General features: G+C 45.5%; 1 protein-coding gene across 2 annotated transcripts in view; it reads right to left on the bottom strand.

The window, feature by feature from the left end:
• Positions 1-19,672, bottom strand: part of LOC130202690 (anosmin-1) — a 38,484-nt gene that overhangs the window by 7,711 nt on the left and 11,101 nt on the right. For both annotated transcript variants that reach the window (XM_056428410.1, XM_056428417.1), the window contains 7 exons: positions 12,239-12,301; positions 11,694-11,916; positions 6,287-6,471; positions 5,796-5,925; positions 3,229-3,434; positions 1,689-1,833; positions 582-728 (listed from right to left, as the gene is read on the bottom strand). In XM_056428410.1, the coding sequence (XP_056284385.1) occupies positions 582-728; positions 1,689-1,833; positions 3,229-3,434; positions 5,796-5,925; positions 6,287-6,471; positions 11,694-11,916; positions 12,239-12,301 (1,099 nt within the window). The remainder of the gene's footprint in view (positions 1-581; positions 729-1,688; positions 1,834-3,228; positions 3,435-5,795; positions 5,926-6,286; positions 6,472-11,693; positions 11,917-12,238; positions 12,302-19,672) is intronic.

Raw genomic sequence — 19,672 nt, 5'->3', positions numbered from 1 at the left:
ATTAGTAACATAACATAGACCAGTGAATGGGACTTGACAGGTTACCCTGAGCATTGCTTTCAAGGTTTCCATATTTCCACTCTGGTGAGGGTTGGGGAATGGACGCCGCAGGGACATGGCATTCCTCGAGGCTTTAACCCTTTGCGGTGCCGCAACCCCACGACTGTTTCTGTTCCCAATGACATCAGGTGTTGTAAAACAAAGCGGGCCGCTTCGACTGTAATGCGAGGGGTTGAAGATCTATTGAACACAGCTGTCGATAAATCCCCTCGCACGTCTCTGGCCGTGTGTGTTTATTGTTCTTGTTCCTAAACGGTGGCTCCGCGCTAACAGTCCCTGTGCCGGTTTACACCGATTTGCCACGCGCGCTCACATTACTCAGCTCACACAATGACACATTGTTCCATTTATTTTATTGACACCATCCCATGTCACATTTAAAAAAGGAATCTTCCATTGTTTGAGTCACTGAGCATCGGCCCCAACACTTAATTATGGTGTACATGAGTCAGAGTGATTGCAGTTCATAATGCTAATTATATTCTAAAAAACACTGTAAATCAATATCGGAGAGTACATACCTCCCCGGTTCTTCCAGTAGACACGGACCTGCAGCTGGCCATCCTGGTAGAAGGGTGTGCCGACCTCTAGAGGGCCAGAGGGGCGTTTGGCCAAGGTCGAACCAAGAGGGGATATCGCCTCCTTCTTTGACTTGAGCACTGATTTTACTGGGAAGAGAAAGGAGAAATATGTTCTGCTGTAGCTAAGACAGCGACTGTGTTGTGGCAAACTCCCCAGCGTGGTTACAGCACGCAGAAGCGTGGCGTGACTCGACGGGGACACGCGGAACCACTGCCGAGGTTGGAGGTTCAATTCCCTCTCGAGCCACATGCTATATTAAAATGAATGAATCCGTTACGCCGAGGCGTGGTCTGCGAGACATAAACACGGAGGAGCTTTGACTAAATGCAGATGTGCAGTCGGCGCACTTTGGCCATTTCTTCTTTTTGCAATTCTCATGCTGATTGTTTGCGTGAAGACTCAGTCATTTCTGAAAAGAGTAAATTCAACTCTTAAACAAATAAAAAAGAAAATTGGATTCCGCTCAATTGATTCAGCCAAATACTTTAATCTTTATTGCATTTACTACCCATGATCCGGTTGCCACATAACCTTGGCTGTGTCACTTTTTGAGTCAAGTCATATGAACCCCCCAAAAAAAGTTGATTTCGACAAAAGTATTCACCAAATGGCAAATAAACAAGACGAACTGTGTAAAGCACTATACACAAGAAGTACAGCTAACGATGAGAGCAATTAGTTTGGGAGGGTTTGGGGTCATAAAGTGGACAAAGATCTGATGATGGTGCAAGATGAAAAGTCTGGGGTTCACCAAAGCGATAACAATCTACCCTGAGAGGGACATGCACCTCTGGACCAGATGTGATCCATTTTGACCATCCATCCAGTAGCTCTCCGTTTACATTTCCCTCCAAGGTCACAGAGGTCAACACGGTGGCGCTAAATGAAAAGTTAGAGTGTCTCCAAAGTGGTTGGGATTCATCTTCTGGGGATCTTCAAGATGTCCGTCTGGACCCAAGTGGTGACCGACATTGCCGTCCTCGGGGTCTAAAAACACACGAGTCTGACGGCTGAATTATCGACTGAATATCAGCACCGGTGTTTACCTGACTCGTTATTCCTGCTGGTGCTGAAGTGGAGAGAAGCCTTGGAGCTCTTCAGACGCACCTGTCCCCAGTATGTGACGGCCTGCAACTCCACCGTAAAACTGCTGTTTTGCTGCAGCCCCTCCAGCTCCACCCAGCTCTGAGCCTGCAACAATGGAACACACTCGCATGTTGGCTTTCGTGTGTTATCACGCCGTCGCTCGAGGCTCCTTTCGGGGCCCCGTCATACTGTCCCAGTCATACTTCCAGCTCAGCTCGGGGGAAAGCTCTGCTCATTGAGAACACATGTGGAGCCGGGGGAAGGTGTCATGGCGAGGAGATAGGCTTCAGGGCCTCGTGAGGGAGCCGTGTTATCAGAGACTCCCAGGGCTTCCTCCCCATCTTTGACTCGCAGCATTCCACCGTCAGCGTGAGCTCGATGAATGCTCGTTATTGACTGTGCGTGTTTTGACATTCCTCTACCAGCAGGCTGCCTTTCAAAGCCTCGAGGTGCCAAAGTGGAAACCAGTAGTACATGTGTCAATGGGTGTCTGGTGTCTCCCACCTCTATCTCCTGTGTGCCACATCTGTGACGCATTTCAGAGACTAATTCAGGAGAAGACTCCATGGAGGTGTGTGTGTGAACCGTCTAGACAATCTGTCTTTCTGCTCGAGTCTGGAATGAAATGCTCTTCACAGATACTAAACTACAGGTATGTGCTATCAGGTCACATGATATTGGATGTATTGTGCGAATGGCTCACAAAGCGGGGTCTGTAATTTATGAAGACTGGGATTTATCTATACGGTCAAGGGTTTCATCCAAAAAACAAATACATGTGACGACAAATACGATCAAAATATTATTCTGTGGCTCTCGGAGTTGTCCAAACCAGGAAGTCTAACTTTGTAAGCCTTTAGTTCGCCTGTTTGTTTAAGCATATAAAACCAAATTGCATTCATCCTTTCTTTGTGATTGCTAGTGGGGGGCTTTGTCGATGTTACGCCGCTCCAAAAGGGCCGTGAAGCCTCTTCTTTCAGTCCGGAGGGTTGAGAATGTTCCAGTATGCAAACTAAAATGTTCTCAGGCATCAGCGGTAAGAATTATTATGTGTATTTCCCTTTAAAAGTTATATTTATTTTATTATTAGAGAATGTTTCTTCGATGTTTTGTTAAATGTCTTGCCTTAGGTAAAATATACTATACATTAAAATAAAAGGTGATAATAGGATATGAAGTATAGTTATATCAAATACATACATAAACCTGTGCACCAATTACACAATAAAAAAAAGTAGGAAAAAACTAAAGTTCCAAAATACAAACTGCAAAAAGGGAACATTACAAATTGAGCTATTTAAGAAACACAGACCGTGACATTGCAATTTACAACCATAAATACGGCTATTTATCACACTTAATGTGTTGTCTTTCTAGGTTCATCAGTGCATGACAGGGTTGTTTCATCGGGACAGAGGAAAAGAAGATCATCGAGAGAGAGAGAGAGAGAGAGAAAGGAAGAGAAGGAACACATCACTGAGAGATGGGTGAGGAGATTACCCCGTTGGTGGTCTTTCTCCTTTTCTTCTTGGATGGCACCAGCGACTTGGTGGGCACCGTCCAGCTCCAGAACACTTTGTAGTGATGTACGGGGATATCGGGCTCCTCCGGCAGGGTCCAGTTGAGACGGGCTGTCACCAGGCCTTCGTCCCCCAGCGTCACGTTGCTGACACGCAGGCCGCTCGGGCTGGGCGGGGCGGACGGATCTGTTGACGTGGCGCCGAGCAGAAACAACACGGTCATCGCGAGCGGATCTCAGTACATCTGCAGACGCTTAGAGTGGAAGACAAAAAGGAGCCTCTGGTTCTCGTATGCGACACGTCTCGAACCAAGGCAAGTATAATTTCAGGTCGAGTGCATTACGGGCCGAGACACCTTTCACCACTTGCGAGTCGGCATTGCAGTTGGGGAGGGCGACCGGTACGACGCGGTGTGAAGCAATTAGTCCTCCGCTGACAATCTGCCACGAGATGTGATGACAGGTGTCATGTCACGGCTGTGACAGCGTTCGGCAGGACCGGGAGTTCAGGTCAGGGGTTAACAAACACATGCAGCTCACTTTGGCTTCACACTCGGCATTCCTATACTCTAACTAACGTGTGTGTGTGTGTGTGTGTGTGTGTGTGTAAAGATGGTTCTGAACCCCGCTGAATGTGCTGCCATCAGCATCCTGGTGCAGGAGGAGAGGCAGGCCCACATGCCAAATCCCAGACCAGAGGGAATGGCCCCGTAATGAGAAAATGATTCACGGCACCAACCTGGTTGGCTCTCCTCTCCTCCTGCCCTCTCCCACCTGAAACACATGCAATGCCGTCAAACAGCTCTCCATACCAGCTGATGCAATATATAAATAAGCAGTCGCTTCTTACAAATTGCCTTTACAAAAGTATGGCAGGGCAAAATTGCAATCAGATGATATGACCGTACGATATAATCAACAGTGGCGAGATCGAATGGCTGGGAGCTCATCAAATCCATGACAGCTCCCATCAATCTATCAACGTTCTGGCTCTGATTGGCCTGATTGGACATCGGCTTCCATCCCTGCAGCAGAATCTTTTTCCCACCTGGTGTCTGGCTGTTTGACAGCCGTCCAGAGAGCTCTGGGGAGTAAATGCATGACGAGGGTTTGACAGGGTAGGTCAACACACACGCGCGCACACACACACACACACACACACGCCATCAGAACACACCGATCCTCTCTGTATTTGGCACAAGTATTCGGGAGAACACGGTAGTACTTCGGCTGTTTGCCGGTGCTCCACTGCTAAACAACTCTATGTATATGGGTGAATGTATGTTGACGTGCATTACATAGATGACCAAATTAAAGTGGTCCATACAACAAAGACACTAATTCACACGATGTACCTATCCAGACACTTAACTCACTGGAGGGCGTAGGTCCTGCCTCTACATGTCAAACACACACACTGTATCTGATCTGGATCAGATTCAACCCAGACCCATTATATTCACAACTCTGTAATCCATGGGAACCACGCAGCAATTGGCCGTTGCGTTAACAAATGCCATCTGCAGCACAACACTGGGATTTAGCGTCATTCAACACTGAAAGTGCAGCGTACGGGAGCGGAGCAGCGGCACAAGGTGCCGTCGGAGCTCCTTCTCTAATCTGTGGCAAAGATCTGAAGCGAGCCTACGGTACGTCACTCCCTCTGGAAGCAAGACACCACTTGCATTCATTTGCAACCTGCAATATCCTGACTAATTCCGACATATTACATTTTATATGACCGTAGAAGGGGGAAAACCCTTCCTTTTGAGGACATGAATAAAGATCTGGTTTCAACACAGAAGAAAACCCGTTTTCCACACCCGCTCGCTCCTCATTACTCGCATTCTACTTGTCAACTGCATGAATTACCATTTCCACTAAAGTCACTGGGTAAATGTGCTGGAGCTGCGGAGGGGAAGCTCTTACAATCCAGGTTAACAAAAGAATTCAAAAGGTTCCTTTATATAGTTTTGAATGAACACATCGAAGCAGTGTGAACCCGAGCAGTCAGAAGTGATGAATGTATGTTTGGCTTTCTCAATCATGTTTCAGTCATAATTGGATTTAGCCACAAAAATATGTGAAGGTGCAGGTGAATGAAATAAGATTTTTTTGTCTTCTTTAAAAAAAAAAAAAGACAAACCAAAAAGGTTTCTTCCCTATTTTCCCCGTGAATTTTTATTTTTTATTTTTTGAGAGTTGTTTCTGATCCGATGTGAGGTCCTGGGAAGGGGATGTTATACGTGTACAGACTGTAAAGCCCTCTGAGGCAATTTCGTAATTTGTGATATTGGGCTGTATAAAATAAACTGGATTGAATTGAAACTGAATTGAAAAACTGAATTCCCTTGGGTCGGTGCGAAAGAAAGCTCCAGCACACACACGTGGTTTGTATGGTCAGAAGTCAAATCAGCTATTAAAACTCTCTCCCAAAGGCTCCACCTGTTCAAAGGTCTTAACCATAACAAATGGAGGGCACTGGGTGTCAAACAGGACCTTAAGGCCACACACACACACACATGCATATGTAAATACACACACAGACCTCTGGAGGAGCGGAAGTGTTTGCTGGGCGCAGTGAAGCCGCGGGTCCCGTGGACATTGACCGCAGCAACTCTGAACTGGTACCATCTGGTGGCTCTGATGTCGGCCAGTTGGACGCGCTCCTCTGCAGTCTGAGGGGACAGATGGGGGTGGGTTGGGGTTGGGGGGAGAGAAAACCACAGGGGTCAGGGTTCACGCAAGGTCACAGCCCCAATGTGAGTGTTGCTGCCACATCAGTCATCTGTATGTTTCTCTTTGCCAAACGTTCAAAGACGCTGTGACTGTGAGTAATGTGCAACCGCGTGCAACCGTCTGTCAGTGCACCGCAGCACCTTCACAGCTGCAGCGTGTGGCACGCCGGGACAAGTGAAGCTGACATTTTTTAGTGATCCAAATCCCAAATGACTGATGAAAAGAATCCCTCCAAAACGCGTTGCATCTCACCGACGCGCAATGCCGGGTTTCACGTGTCTACGGCGTGCGGATCCCTACCTGTGCCACAGTCTGCCACTCGGTGGCATCGTCCTCGCTGGGGTGGATGCCATAATTCCAGCGGCGCTGCACCACATAGAGGACGGGCTCCACGGAAATGTTGAACTTGGAGGACCAACGGATCTCCAGCTGACCCGACGGCTGCTCCAAAAACCCCAGCTCCTTCCTGGGCTTCAGAGGGACTCCTAAAGAAGTACAGGCGAGACAGACGATGCGGCGACAGGGGTTAATATCACCGCTGCGAGGGACATCGCAGGTGAGCTTCAACACAAACATGTGTTGTTTTTCTTTCGCAAATGTAAAAATATAAAAGTTGGACAGATTCAGATTTGAAAATGAGACATGACCTCACCGCCAGAGATGTAATTCATGCAGCGGGTCAAAACATCATCGTCTTTCTACTGTGACGGATCGTGACATTCCCTGGCCGGAGGAACGTGTTTTAGTAGCTGCGCTTCTTCTTCACGACACAGATAGTTTGCATCTAGGTATGCGGCGAGGCGGTGGTCGTAATGTCTCCCCCCCCCCCCCCTCTCGCAGACACTTACACTGCGCATGCACGTAGAGGTCATTTGCATCATTGCGCTTCACATTCAGCTTTTCAGAGGAAGTGGATGTGGCCATGTGCAATAAATTAGAGATTTATGAAGTGCAGGACGGTTCCAAAATGCTCAGCCGAGTCGGATCGACTCTCTCGAGTCAATTTATTGCGGTGTTGACGTAGTGAGTCGTTGATTGAGCGCCGGGCACAACGATAATGAGATGGAGATTGGAAAAAACAAGTTATAAAGTACAGTAGAAGGCTGAATACATCCCACAGTTCTCAATAAATCAACTCGAACTTCAGACCATTATGTTGGACCTTTGTCGCTCACCACTGCTGCGCATCTACAAACAGCATTAACACACACACTCAAGGCTACAGCGGCGTGTCGGTAAACAGCGTATTCAAGACGGTGTTTTGTATGCAGAGGGCTTCATCTTCTTTTATCTCTATTCAGTCTTCAGGCAAGGCGTGTAAACGTGATTGATGCAGAGAACATCTAGAAGATTGAGGAGGGTCCTTGAGCCACATGCTCACGGAGTCAGGACTTTGTTTTGTCCCGCTGATAACAGCTCTCTGCACACTAACAGCTGGGGGTCATTGTGCTGTTGTTTCACAGCTCTGCGGTCGAGTGTGTGTGTGTGTGTGTGTGTGTGTGCACGAACAAACGTGTCACATTTCCTGTGCAATACTGAACACCAAGGTAACCACAGCATTCCTTCTTCTCCTTCTGTGTTAGCTCATCTTTCCTGCAACACACACACACACACACACACCTACGATAACTTTTGGGTCAGGTTTGGTCCAAGAATCATACAGTGTTCTTTTTTCAATGGCTGCACGCTTCCTCCAAACCGTGATGTAACTGCTGCCGAAGCAACAGCACGGCGTCCATTCATGTCTTAACCCTCCTGTTGCCTTCGGGTCATTTTGACCCGATTCAATATTTAACCCTCCTGCCGCCTTCAGGTCAATTTGACCCGATTCAATGTTTAATGTCGGTGTTCTTTCGGTAGTCAACAAACAAACATAAAGTACCTCACACTTAAACTTGGAAAACAATATTAATTCTAATAATTTTCTGGAGATTTTAATAGCTGGGGTCATATTGACCTCAAGGGTAAAATATGTTAGGAAATATAAAGGTAACAGGAGGGTTAAATATTGAATCGGGTCAAAATGACCCGAAGGCAACAGGAGGGTTAAGTCATGCCAACAACAATCACACACTTTCATAACGACTGCTCTAGTCTACTCAAGTGTTGAGGAAGCGCTACAAACACCGCAGGTAGTTTGCAGAGATATCGTAATCTGATGGAGCGATTACCCGACTGACTCTCGCTGAATTAAATGTCACTCCGAAATCGACATTCATCACATATTCTTTCATTTTCACCCCCCCTCCAGCTCCTTTGGCAGTTTCTCTCAAGGTAAAGTGCAAAAACAAGCTCAAGTAAGACGTAAGTTGGGTTACATCACATGCCGTTTCTTCCGAGGAGGAAATGAGAGAACTCGAGAGAAAGACATGAAAATGGAAGACGGAGGAGAGCCTAATAATCCACCCATCGGAAGCACACCCCCGTCTTCGAGACGGCGTTCCAGAGACGTGGATGATGTGTATCGGGCTCTACTGATGAGAAAAAAAAGAAGAAGCTTTGTTGCTCATCAAAATCACAGTGGGGGTCCAGTGTCTCAGAGTTGTTTCTCTTTCAATGACATACATGTGGGCTGGGTCCCCTAACCTGAACACACACACACATGCACACACACACGCGCACATCTGAGAGTGATCTCAGTGGGGGAAACGCTTCATTTCTCCTCGCTCGTGTTTGCTAATGGCTTCCAGCATCAGGGCTCATCATGGCAAAGACGACACACACACACACACACACAGACTTGTGCACACACAGAAACGATTACGCTCTTCAAACCATGAGCTACTAATTAGACCTTTAACACTGAGGACCAGGACAGGAATTCCATCTGCACTTTCCCCAAACCGCTCAGTGTAATTCAGTGCTGACGGCGACCCGTCATGAGCTCAGCGGTTGGACTCGAAATCAGCGTGTAGGTTCCTTGATTTGAAGGTCTCAGTGTGGTGAATGGTTTTCATTGACTGGGTCACTGTTTTGAAGTTTTCAAGGATACGCCTGCTTTCATCTTTCCACGATTAACGTGCTGTTCATCTTCGGATTTCCAAATCATATGAAAACACTATAGCATGCTCGCCTGTGTGCACACACTCAAAAAAAACACATGTGTTTGTGACTATACACAGTAGGAACTGTGCAGGGATACAAAGCACACGCAGGCCATCGCTGCTGCAGTTCAAAGCTCGATTTAGACTCGTCTTCCACCGCTCTCTCTTCAACATCTCCTCAACTTTGTTATGGCCTCAGGCTGCAAGCAATTGTGCGCAGATAGTGTTTATAATACAGTTCCAGCTCCCATCTTCAAGTTCAGAGGCTATTGGTTCTCTCACATCACAGCTCGGCACCCTCAGAACGTCAGGCCGCCGCGGGCAGTGCCATTTAACTGCTTTACTGGAGCAAAGATTCCTGGGTACATCTGTGTCTGTGAAACCCTCAAGCTTCTTTAGCAAATTCAAGGTTGAAAATATATTCCACTTTACAACAGGAACAGCGTGAGGGATGTGTGGGCGAAGTGCAATATAAAGAGATGAAATAAAGATGTATGACTCAGAGCAAGTTGTCAAACATTGTTCAAGATGAAATGGCATTGGCGTCATCGAGGTTTAAAACTCATGGTTGACAGTGAGGGATTGATTGGTCCGACATGAAATATTAAAACAATGCAAACTGCAACATTTATCATATTAAAAGCCAAACGTTAGCGTTTGACCATTCCCGGTTATGGCACGTCATATATTGAGGAAGATAAATAGAGCGGGAGGGAGTATCCATGATTCAGCTGGAGAACTGTGTTAATGTGCTCTCCCTTGGAAACAGTGAGCAGCAATGATTCAATGGAGTGATGAGTTGTTGAGTGCACGGACAATTAAACAACTTTATCAACGCACACAGTGTAACGTGTCGAGTGCATCCTCGTCTGTGAGGCTGTCACACTCCCTTCTTCCTGGATTTAATCAATTAAGTTTGTCTTTATGTTTCTCGATTGTGTTTTGCATCATAAACCACTAATTTATTTTCTTCTAAACATGCAATATCGTTGTTGGCCACTTGGGGGAAGTGGAGCCTAGTTGTAAATGCAACATTGACATATCACCTTTTAATGTTAAAAGGAGCCAATTTTTAGTTTGTTCATTGCTCTGAAAGACCTCTTTCACACATTGTTATTGTTTTCATTTTGATTATTGTTGTTTTTGTTGCTTTTATTTTCATTTTAAAGAAATCTATTGCCACACGACTGCCACACTTATTGATACAATTTTCACAAATGTTCAATGTGATCATCTTCCTGTTTTTGTGATCGCACATAATTTAAGATAAGATCAAATAATCCTGTATTAGTCCCGCAATTGGGACATTTAGCGGATTACAGCAACAAATGAGTAAAATGCACACAAGAGACATAGTAAATAAAAATAAAAAACAAGGTTGACGTAAACGAGCCTTCCTGTAAATCGGTCAGAATAACAACAGCCAGGTTAAGGTGTATGTTGAAGATTATAATCAGGCCTATGATGCATCATTGTTTCAAGTTTCACAATAAACATTCTCCTATTAGAAGGTGCTAGGTGAAGGATGAATATATAGGGAAGCCATGGATGAATCAGACTCAGCAAATGTTTTGGGGAAATCAAAACAAATTAGATGTATATTGAATAAAGAATCTGTGATGATAACATTTAAAGAGAACATTCCCTGGGGTTGTGATTCATCATAAATACAACATATTAATGGTAAAATGTCAATAGCAAAACTGTATATATCAAGAGATGTATTAATTGATATGGCCTTGCATATGATGTATTGCTCACTTGTTCTTTGTTATGTTATTGCATGGAGGTGTGGGGCTCAACCAATACATGTAACATGTTACTGAACATGCTATAAGTATTACAAATTAGGCTTGTTACTCTTACAACATGTTTATTATAAAATCTATATATATATATATGATGAAAATGTAATATGTTGGTGTATTATAAAATAATGCAAACAATGTTGAGAGCTAAAACAAAAGTCACTGCCAGACTGTGTACAAAGTGTTATTTATATGAGTATAAATATCATTTAAGAAATGTTTTTAAGATTAATGCACACAAATATAACAAAGTGATTCAAAAGAGATTTATTTATATTATTGGGGTCAAATTCAATGATAACATAAATGTAAGAATGCAATACAATTGTTTATAAATCTATTTTGGAGGGTTTCAAGTGTGAATGGGCTTAATTGATTAACTGATAGTGAATATATAATGCATAGGGCATATATAAGCATTATGCTTCTGCCTATGCCTTTTGAGTCATATTGTATAGTATTGTATATATAGGATATACTTATTGTATTGTGTGTGACAACACGACTATCATAAATATATGATAGTCGTGTTGTTTTGTAGTCAGCCATCACACACAATACAAGTCACACACACACACACACACACACACACACACACACACACACACACACACACACACACACACACACACACACACACACACACACACACACACACACACACACACACACACACACACACACACACACACACACACACACACACACACACACACACACACACACACACACACACACACACACACACACACACACACATCTAGGACTTGAATCAAAAGGATAATAACTTTAATGAACAATTTGATGATTATATTTAAATACAATGTGGTGCAGGGTTACCCTTTATAGTATTACCTTTGTAGAGGTTCTTTGGCAGCTGGCAGGTGTGGCCACAGCCGTTTGAGCAGCACTTCTTCACGGCTGAACACTCCCCATCCTCCTCACAGCTCTCCACGCAGGCGGCTGCGAAGCCGCTGGCCTTCTCTGGGGCCGGACAGTCGCCTTGCTTCACCCCCTCCACTGACTTCAGGAACTCGCAGCTCGTAAGACACTCGTAGTGTTTCTTTGGAAAGAGCGGCTAGCCGGGTGAGGATGAGAAGGAGGAAGGGAAATTAGATGTCGGATGACTTTTACGGACCGACCTGCCTGCCCTCCTCCAAACAGGCAGCCCTGTGAGCCAACAGGGATTGTCCTGTTTACATTACAGCCTATGACTCACCAGAGCGGCGGGTGCATTTAAACAGCTTTGATTCAGCCTCTCCGAGAGTGTCATTACGGCACAGAAAGAGTTACTTCACGCTCCTCTCAAACTTTCCACTGATTGAATTTTCCCCCACTAAGTATGAAAAGCTCAAACACTTCAGTCTGAGGCGACCACGATATTTGTGGTGGTGACATACCTCGCATAAATCCTGGCACTGGTTTTCCTTCAGGTCCCAGCTTTCCTTGCAGGGCTCCAGGCACTGTGAGAAAAAAAAAGGGGAGAGACGGGTGTCAGTTCTTCAAAGAGCCCGCCACATCAAAGCGCCAATGCTGCGGAAGATGAGGCCTTCCGTGGTTGGGCGCTGGCTGACAGACACCTCACTCAGCCACTTCCCCTGCACGGTCAACACAACCAGTCACACCTCTGTTTGTTACACGTCCCTGGCATATCTTTAAAGCACATAAACAATCTCCCGCTAAAGCAAACACGGGGTTGTCCGTCATGAGCAGTCATGCACACCCTTGATGCGTGTAGAAATGTAGCGATGCTCGGATGTGGTGTGTCCTGGTGGGTTCTTTCTTCTTAACACTACCAGCCTCCCCTATGCGGTCGACTGCCTCGTTCTCATCCCGCCGCTTCTGCTGCTCACGTCTGGTCCCGATGCACTCTGGCAAGCGGCACCGACCTCTCTTCTCTTTACCACGCGGAACAGAGAGTGCTTCGTAAATGATACACTTGGTTTAATGTTCTTGGGATTCCCTTATTTGACACGTGGAACAAATTTACTGAATGCTTGGCATCGGCGTGGGATAAAAGCAAAACCTCAGCACGAGTGGAACTCAGTCATTTTGCCAAACATAATAGATAAAAAAAAGAAAAATGAAATGTATAAAATGAAACTTTACCAAAGTCGAGAAGAACTCCTCTTGCTTTAAATACTACAACTCACACTGGATGGATCAAATCCAGTAAAAGTGAATGCAATTCAACACAAAAGTCCATGCATGTCCAATGGAATCAGGCAGATGCTGCTGTAGGAAAGAGAATATGTTCAGCTGAGAGAAGCAAGGGTTTTATATGCTCCCGTTGCTGGCCACAAAGAGCTGGTGTGAAAGAGAAGAGCAGGCTAAGTCAAACAGTCAAACCACTGCCAGGCTGCTGCACTGGGAGCAGCCCAAACCACACCAACCAGAGACCTGCCAAAGTCACTCATTCAACTCCATTTAATGTAGACTCCTGCACCAGTTACATTACTAAGAAGAAGCACAGCGGTACATTTTCAACACATTCTTCATATGGGACAGTCCAGTCGGTTCATTCAATGGAAGAGGGAGATAAATCTCCCTGAATAAAGGTAATCAGCAGAACATCGTGTGATATTAAGCACCGTACTGCAGGGTAGTGAAATGAGGGCCTCCACTGATGAGTGTATTTTAAAATTGATGTAAGAAAATTTCAAATCTCAGTCAGGGGTCATTTATGACTCATTAACCAACTCTGTCGTTATTATGCCATTGCCAGGGAAAAGTTTATTCGCTTTTTATGGAGTGCGCTGGACGGGCACACGATGAAACCTTGCTTCTGGAGGACCGTGCTGCACTCAGGACCACGCGCACACGTCTGCCAGCTTTCAATTACACCAGGGGGGTGGGGGGGGGAAGCCCCGTGTGGACAGTATGTTGAGTGTGGAGCAGCCGGCTCCACAGTGGGGGGGGGGGGGTACTTTCTTAATTACTGCATAGCAATATAGACATCCCTCTAGTGATAACATAACATACAAAGTGCCAGAAGGATTATTGGACACCTTGGAGGGAGCGCGCATGTATTAATGACAGCTGAGAGCTCCACAAGAAAGTAATGTGGTTTCCACAGAGCTGATCAGGTGAAACCACTGGAACACCTCGGAGATTTAAGATGACATATGAGCTCAATTGCGCTGTCAAAGTTATACCTCGGTGCCCGGCGAGTAAATGCAGTTTCATCATCATCTGCTATTAATAATACGGTGACTTTATATCATTAATTCTGTTCTCAATCGCGTCCTCTGAGAGTTTAGAGCCTGCAGCGAAGACGGGCAGCAGCAGCAGCATCAGCATCCCGGCCTCACACTAGCCGGGCGCAGGAACAATGGAGGTGTTGAGGCAATAACTGTGCGCCGCACCAGCGTCTGAAGAGCGTCCAGCCAATAGACGCACAAGTTAAAGCCCCTAAATCCCTTCTACAAATCACTGAACATACGCACATAAGCCAGTGGATCAAGCTCATTTTACTCATTGAAAGATCCTGTGTGCACAGACTGAATGCATTCCTTTGGCTTTTCATGAGGATGAATCTGTTTCTGGTTCACCACGATCACAACAATACAAGTGAAAATTGAATCATCGTTACTTCGAGATGCTCGGGCTTGTATGCCAAGCAGCATGAATTAACAGATTGGCGTACCGGGGATGTTGCAACACAGATCACAATGCTGGCTGTGTTCTGTGTCGTCTCACCCGAAGGAGTCGGCGCTTTTCTTTTTAACTCTTAAAAAGGCAAAGGTTCTTCAAAACACCGCTGAAATCTAAACAGGAGAGTTTTTTGCTGAATGAGCGGTAAATGGCACTCGTAAAAAAAAAAAACGATGAGCGTTTGTGTGGAGGCAGTCAGAGCTCCCTGCAGGTGTGCTGACAAGTGACAATCTGTCAGCGTTTCCCCCCAGCCACACCCACAGCCCGACATTTAAGGAGGGAAGAGGAGGGTCGACGACAGATGTCTTGCCGAAGCAAATGGGACGGCTGTATATAATTACAAAAGGTGCTCTCATCAATAAAGTGTCTGATTCCTATTTGCAGAGTTCGGTACTCGATGTAAAACCATCGAACCGATGCCCTCAAAAGCACGCTTGGGATATCACCATAACATATTTATATACGCTCTTGTGCAATGGTTTTGGGGGGTGTGGGGGGGGGGGGGGGCACCAGATACACACCCTTGTCATCCTGAAACATGCACTTGTGCTTTCATATGTGGACGTTTTAAAGATTTGCCACGATACCACTACAAAACAAAACAAAAAATGCTAAATCGCTTCCTGTATGTGTGAATGACACAAAACCATTCAATTAATATATACACTTTTATTAATCCCAAAGGGGAAATTAGTTCTCTGCATTTAACCCATCCTTAGTTATTAAGGAGCAGTGGGCTGCGGTGGGATCACGTCAGGAAATATCTGCGGTCCAATCGTGTATATGAGTTGCGCCGTCGATAAGCTGAGCTGGTGTGACTTCTGAGATCTATTCTAGGATAGCGAACCACGGAACTGGAGTGGAGGACCTAATTGAGCTGGACATAGTGTATCTGCTGGGGTCGGGGTGCCAATGTCTGGGTCTCCCTCAAGCAAATCTCTCCAGCTGGCAACACAGCGACCATCTGTTTGAGTAGCGTGAGGAATGCATGTAATCATCCAATGATATGTTAACATATCTCTGAACACATTTCAACTTAAAAAGACACGACTGGTTCTACTTTGAGATGTAAACAAGAGCACGGGGTCGCTTCTATGTACGAGGGCTCTCAGTCTTCACAAAAGCGTTAGAAAGGCTGATTTCCCCTTTGTCCTCTTATCTTCCTACCCGACAGTGACACATTCTGCATGGTTAAGTAGGAACATCCATAGCGGCCTTTCACTCCCCATTTCACGCTGTAATAAAACGCAGCAGTTGTTACTCTGGGGGACCCTGAAAGGCATTCTGTGGGGCCGATGAGAGAGTCAGGCTGAATGGCAGCCAATGCCACAGCATCTTCACTTTGTCATCGCTGGGACGAGGCGGAGGGGGTGAAGAGGGGGAAGATGGAGGGGGGGGGGGGGAGACTGGAGGGGGGTTGGTTGGTGTGCACGGAACTGCCTTTCACCGTCTCTGGAGCGTGGTTCTCTTCACCCATCATAAAACTGCTAACTGCCCCAAGTGGGGAACTGGAATAACATCAACTTTGAAAAAGCACATTTATAAAATGTCATGTTTTAGTTAATGAAGCGTGAACTGTGACCAGTCGAGATTGCCCCCCGGGCTTGACAATACACAGTGTAGACAAAATAAAAAAGATGGTTAATAATTCACGATGAGGCAGATGACATTTTGCCAGAACACATTTGGACAGTCATAGGGAGATGAATGAGATGGCTATTCGGTTATTTTTGTCCAATTCAGCAAACACAAAACCATGCACATGCGGGTTCCTGCATCTGAAAACATGCACTTCTCAAATATGTTTGTTCTGGGTTATCTGAGCCGAGCGGATCGATCCCGGCGCTGATGGTGAGAGCGGCTCGAGTGATGCCAACAGACTTCTGCAAGGTGCCTTTGCGGCCCCTCGGGTGCTGAGCAGCAGCTGTCGGCTTCTCTGGGAGACTCAGATATAGAGAAATCTCTGTTGTTGATCACACATATTGTACATCTCACCTCCTGCAATCTTACTGAGTTATGGCTATTTTCTGCTGCCCCGGCGCTTTTCACACTCCTGTGAAACCCGGCCGGTCTCCGCCCTCTGCTCATATCTATCGACCCATCCGGGAGCGAGTCGCCGAGCCCTGCTCTCCCCCCTGTACACTGACTCCACGTCTTCACTCACCTCTCACTCTATTCCACTTTCATTTATCTGCCTTTCATTCTCTTACACGCCTAGACTCCTCGTCCACTGTAATCCCAAAACATTTGAAAACACATATTTTCACCTCCTTGTTTGCCTTCCATCTGCAATAAGCCCGAACATGCTGAGAAAATTGATGTTTTCCAAAAACTCTCTCCATTTGAAAACACCGGGCTCACATTGCAGAGCAAACACAGAACGAGCTTCTTATCATGCGATACATCTTTCACAAACATGGCCGTTGCACTTTCACTTGCCAGCCGTGTTTCTGTAACCTCTAACTTGTTTTATTATATTTTGTGTATTCTCCAGAACTACAGCCAACCGCACACCACAGCCGGGTGTTTTGTTTCTGCTTTAAGACAACTTACTGCAGTACAACATCACATCTGAGTCTGCAGATAATGTAGAGGCGTGTCGGAGCCTGCATTGGAGTTGGCCATTCAATGCAATCTTGGCAAAATATATATTTGGTTAAGGTGGAGGAAGAGTTGGGTTGGGTTGACATCTTATCAAAGAACACTTTACTGACGATGGCAGGAAGAGTTTTATACCCTTTTGAAGTGTTACCCAACACTGTCTATGCACAAAGCACTGCAAAATAAGCTCTACGGCATGAAGCCTTAAATCGGACAACGCCTTTATGAAAAATTCCCTTTGTATACTTAAATTGTGCTTTTAGTTATCATAAACAGAATAGAAAAACATGTCAATGACCAAACCTGTGTCGATGTGAGACACAAAGCCACTTACTGAGCTTTCAAGTAGCCCCGCAACTAACAGAACTCACCACAAACTTATCAGTTCATCATTTTGTCAATGAAAGGTTCCAAAAAAACCTTTTAAAAAATAACCATTTTAATTTACCACAATCCAATGTGACTATTTCAAATACATGCTTAAACCACCCCAAACCCAAAGATATTCAGCACATTCAGTCACATTTGATTTGTTTGGCATTTAGAACATTTGGAAAACTATACACACTAAGATGGACAGAAACCTTAGACAGGTGAATCATATTGTCAAGTTCACCCGCATTAAAATGAACACGACTCCGCACTCTCTGCCGGTCTGTGGAAAGGCACAATGAGGACCATCACTAACGATGACGTGCCATTAAGTTCCAAAAGACTGTGAAAATATGGCGTGTAAATCAGGAAGAAGATATCATCCTGAGCCGTTATAAAGTCTAGACACGCCATTTCCTCAACCCTACGCCACCTTATAGTGCGTGTGTCCATGATATATCGTAGAATTAATTTCTTCACTGCTATAAATCGGCACGTGTGTGTGTGTGTGTGGAGCAGACAGCGAGTGGATCAAGTAGATCAACAAGATTAACAGCCTGCGAACTTAAGATGCGAGTGTGGAACTCTATACTGGGCAAGCTCACATGGGTGTTGATAAATATGAAATGAGATTCCCCAACGAGCAGAAGGTCGCTTATCTAAATGGAAAAAATATATAATGTAGGGATTGTGTTAGAACTGTTGGAATTATTCTCAGCCAGTGTTGATGTTTCATTTGCAACTCAAACTAAAAGAACAAGATGTGTGTGTCCATGGAAGTGCATCTTAAATATTCACAAAAACTTTTGGTCTGATATTTCAGGGGGTGCGCCGATACAACCGGACCGCAGTGGTTGCTGTGAGGTTTCCTCCTAACCAACAGGAAACCCACAAGGCCCAGCCACAGCGTCAGCGCTATATTTGGAGCAAGAGAAGACAACAATTACAGCATGTCGGAGCCGTATTGGAAGCGCACGATGTCCGTATGGGGTGCCAGATAACCCACGTGTGAGGAGCATATTAGTGGCTCTCTTTCTCCCAAAGCTGCAGGTGTCCGAACTGTATGCCAGGAATTTGGCATTAGGTGCCGGAGATGCACGTGGTCTGAGGAAGGACCAGCTTTCTGTTAAAAAACATCCTGTTAAAGATAAAGGTTGAAATAGTCTTGACCATGTCTGGTTGTCTAAAAGCGGAATTAAATACATATCTGGAAAACCAACCCATCTATGGTCGTATCTTAATGATAAACAATACAAGTTTGATACAGACTTTTACACTCTCACACAAATAAATGACATTCTCCAAGCGTTTTACAGTCCTGAGAGGGAGCTGTGCTAGAAACGCTGTCAGCATCATAATTCCTTCATATGTACAACCAACCAAAACTCTGTCGTATTCCAGCTCTAGCGGCGGGTGAACTGAAACATACACAGCTGGAGACGTGAGTAACCAAGCAGGTAGTGTCAGACGCTCTTTGAGCGTCACGTTAATTATTAATTTAAATGCAGTCGAGGGTGCAGACAACAAAGAGCTGAAAAGGAATAGCTTGGCAGAAAGTGAGAAGAAAAAAGAGGAGGAGCAGGAGGGGCAGTGCATGAATTATACATTTACCCCACAATCAGAGGTGCCTGCCTTATTTATGAGCCAAAAAAGCCCACACAGCGGAGCTAGAATTGTGCTTTGTCTGCTGTGGAATGCAATAGCAGTTCACTTCATACTTAGTGACTCTGAAGTCACCGCACACACACACACACACTGATGTGAGGGCTCCTTCTCTTACAGGTCCTCTGCCGTCTCATGAGGTTCTGAGTTAAACTCCCAGTGCCTCAGTTATCACCTACCTCTGCCCTCCGTGCACATGTCATAACAATCTCCGTGACGTGGCATGGGAAGGCCAAACCATCGGCATCCGTTCTGTCCGAAGACCCCCCCCCCCCCCCCCGTGTCAGATCGGACACGATTCCCTGCATCGACTCACGGTGACAGATGCACCGGAGCGGGAGATGATGATGCTACCTCGGGCGCCATTTATTCAAACTGTCTACGCAATTTATTTACAGCAACAATAATGAACTCGCAGACGATGACAAACGCCTTTCTGTCATTGCAGATTGACGCGATAGCGAACAAGATAAAAGGATGCCAGGCTACGTCGCTGGCCGTCTCAATCCCCTCCTCATCTCAAATGGAACGAGACCAAGAGATTC

Source organism: Pseudoliparis swirei, chromosome 2 (assembly GCF_029220125.1).
Source record: "Pseudoliparis swirei isolate HS2019 ecotype Mariana Trench chromosome 2, NWPU_hadal_v1, whole genome shotgun sequence".
NCBI classification, from domain to species: Eukaryota; Metazoa; Chordata; class Actinopteri; order Perciformes; family Liparidae; genus Pseudoliparis; species Pseudoliparis swirei.
The sequence above is the reverse complement of the archived record's forward strand: the minus strand, read 5'-3'. Positions and strand labels throughout refer to the sequence as shown.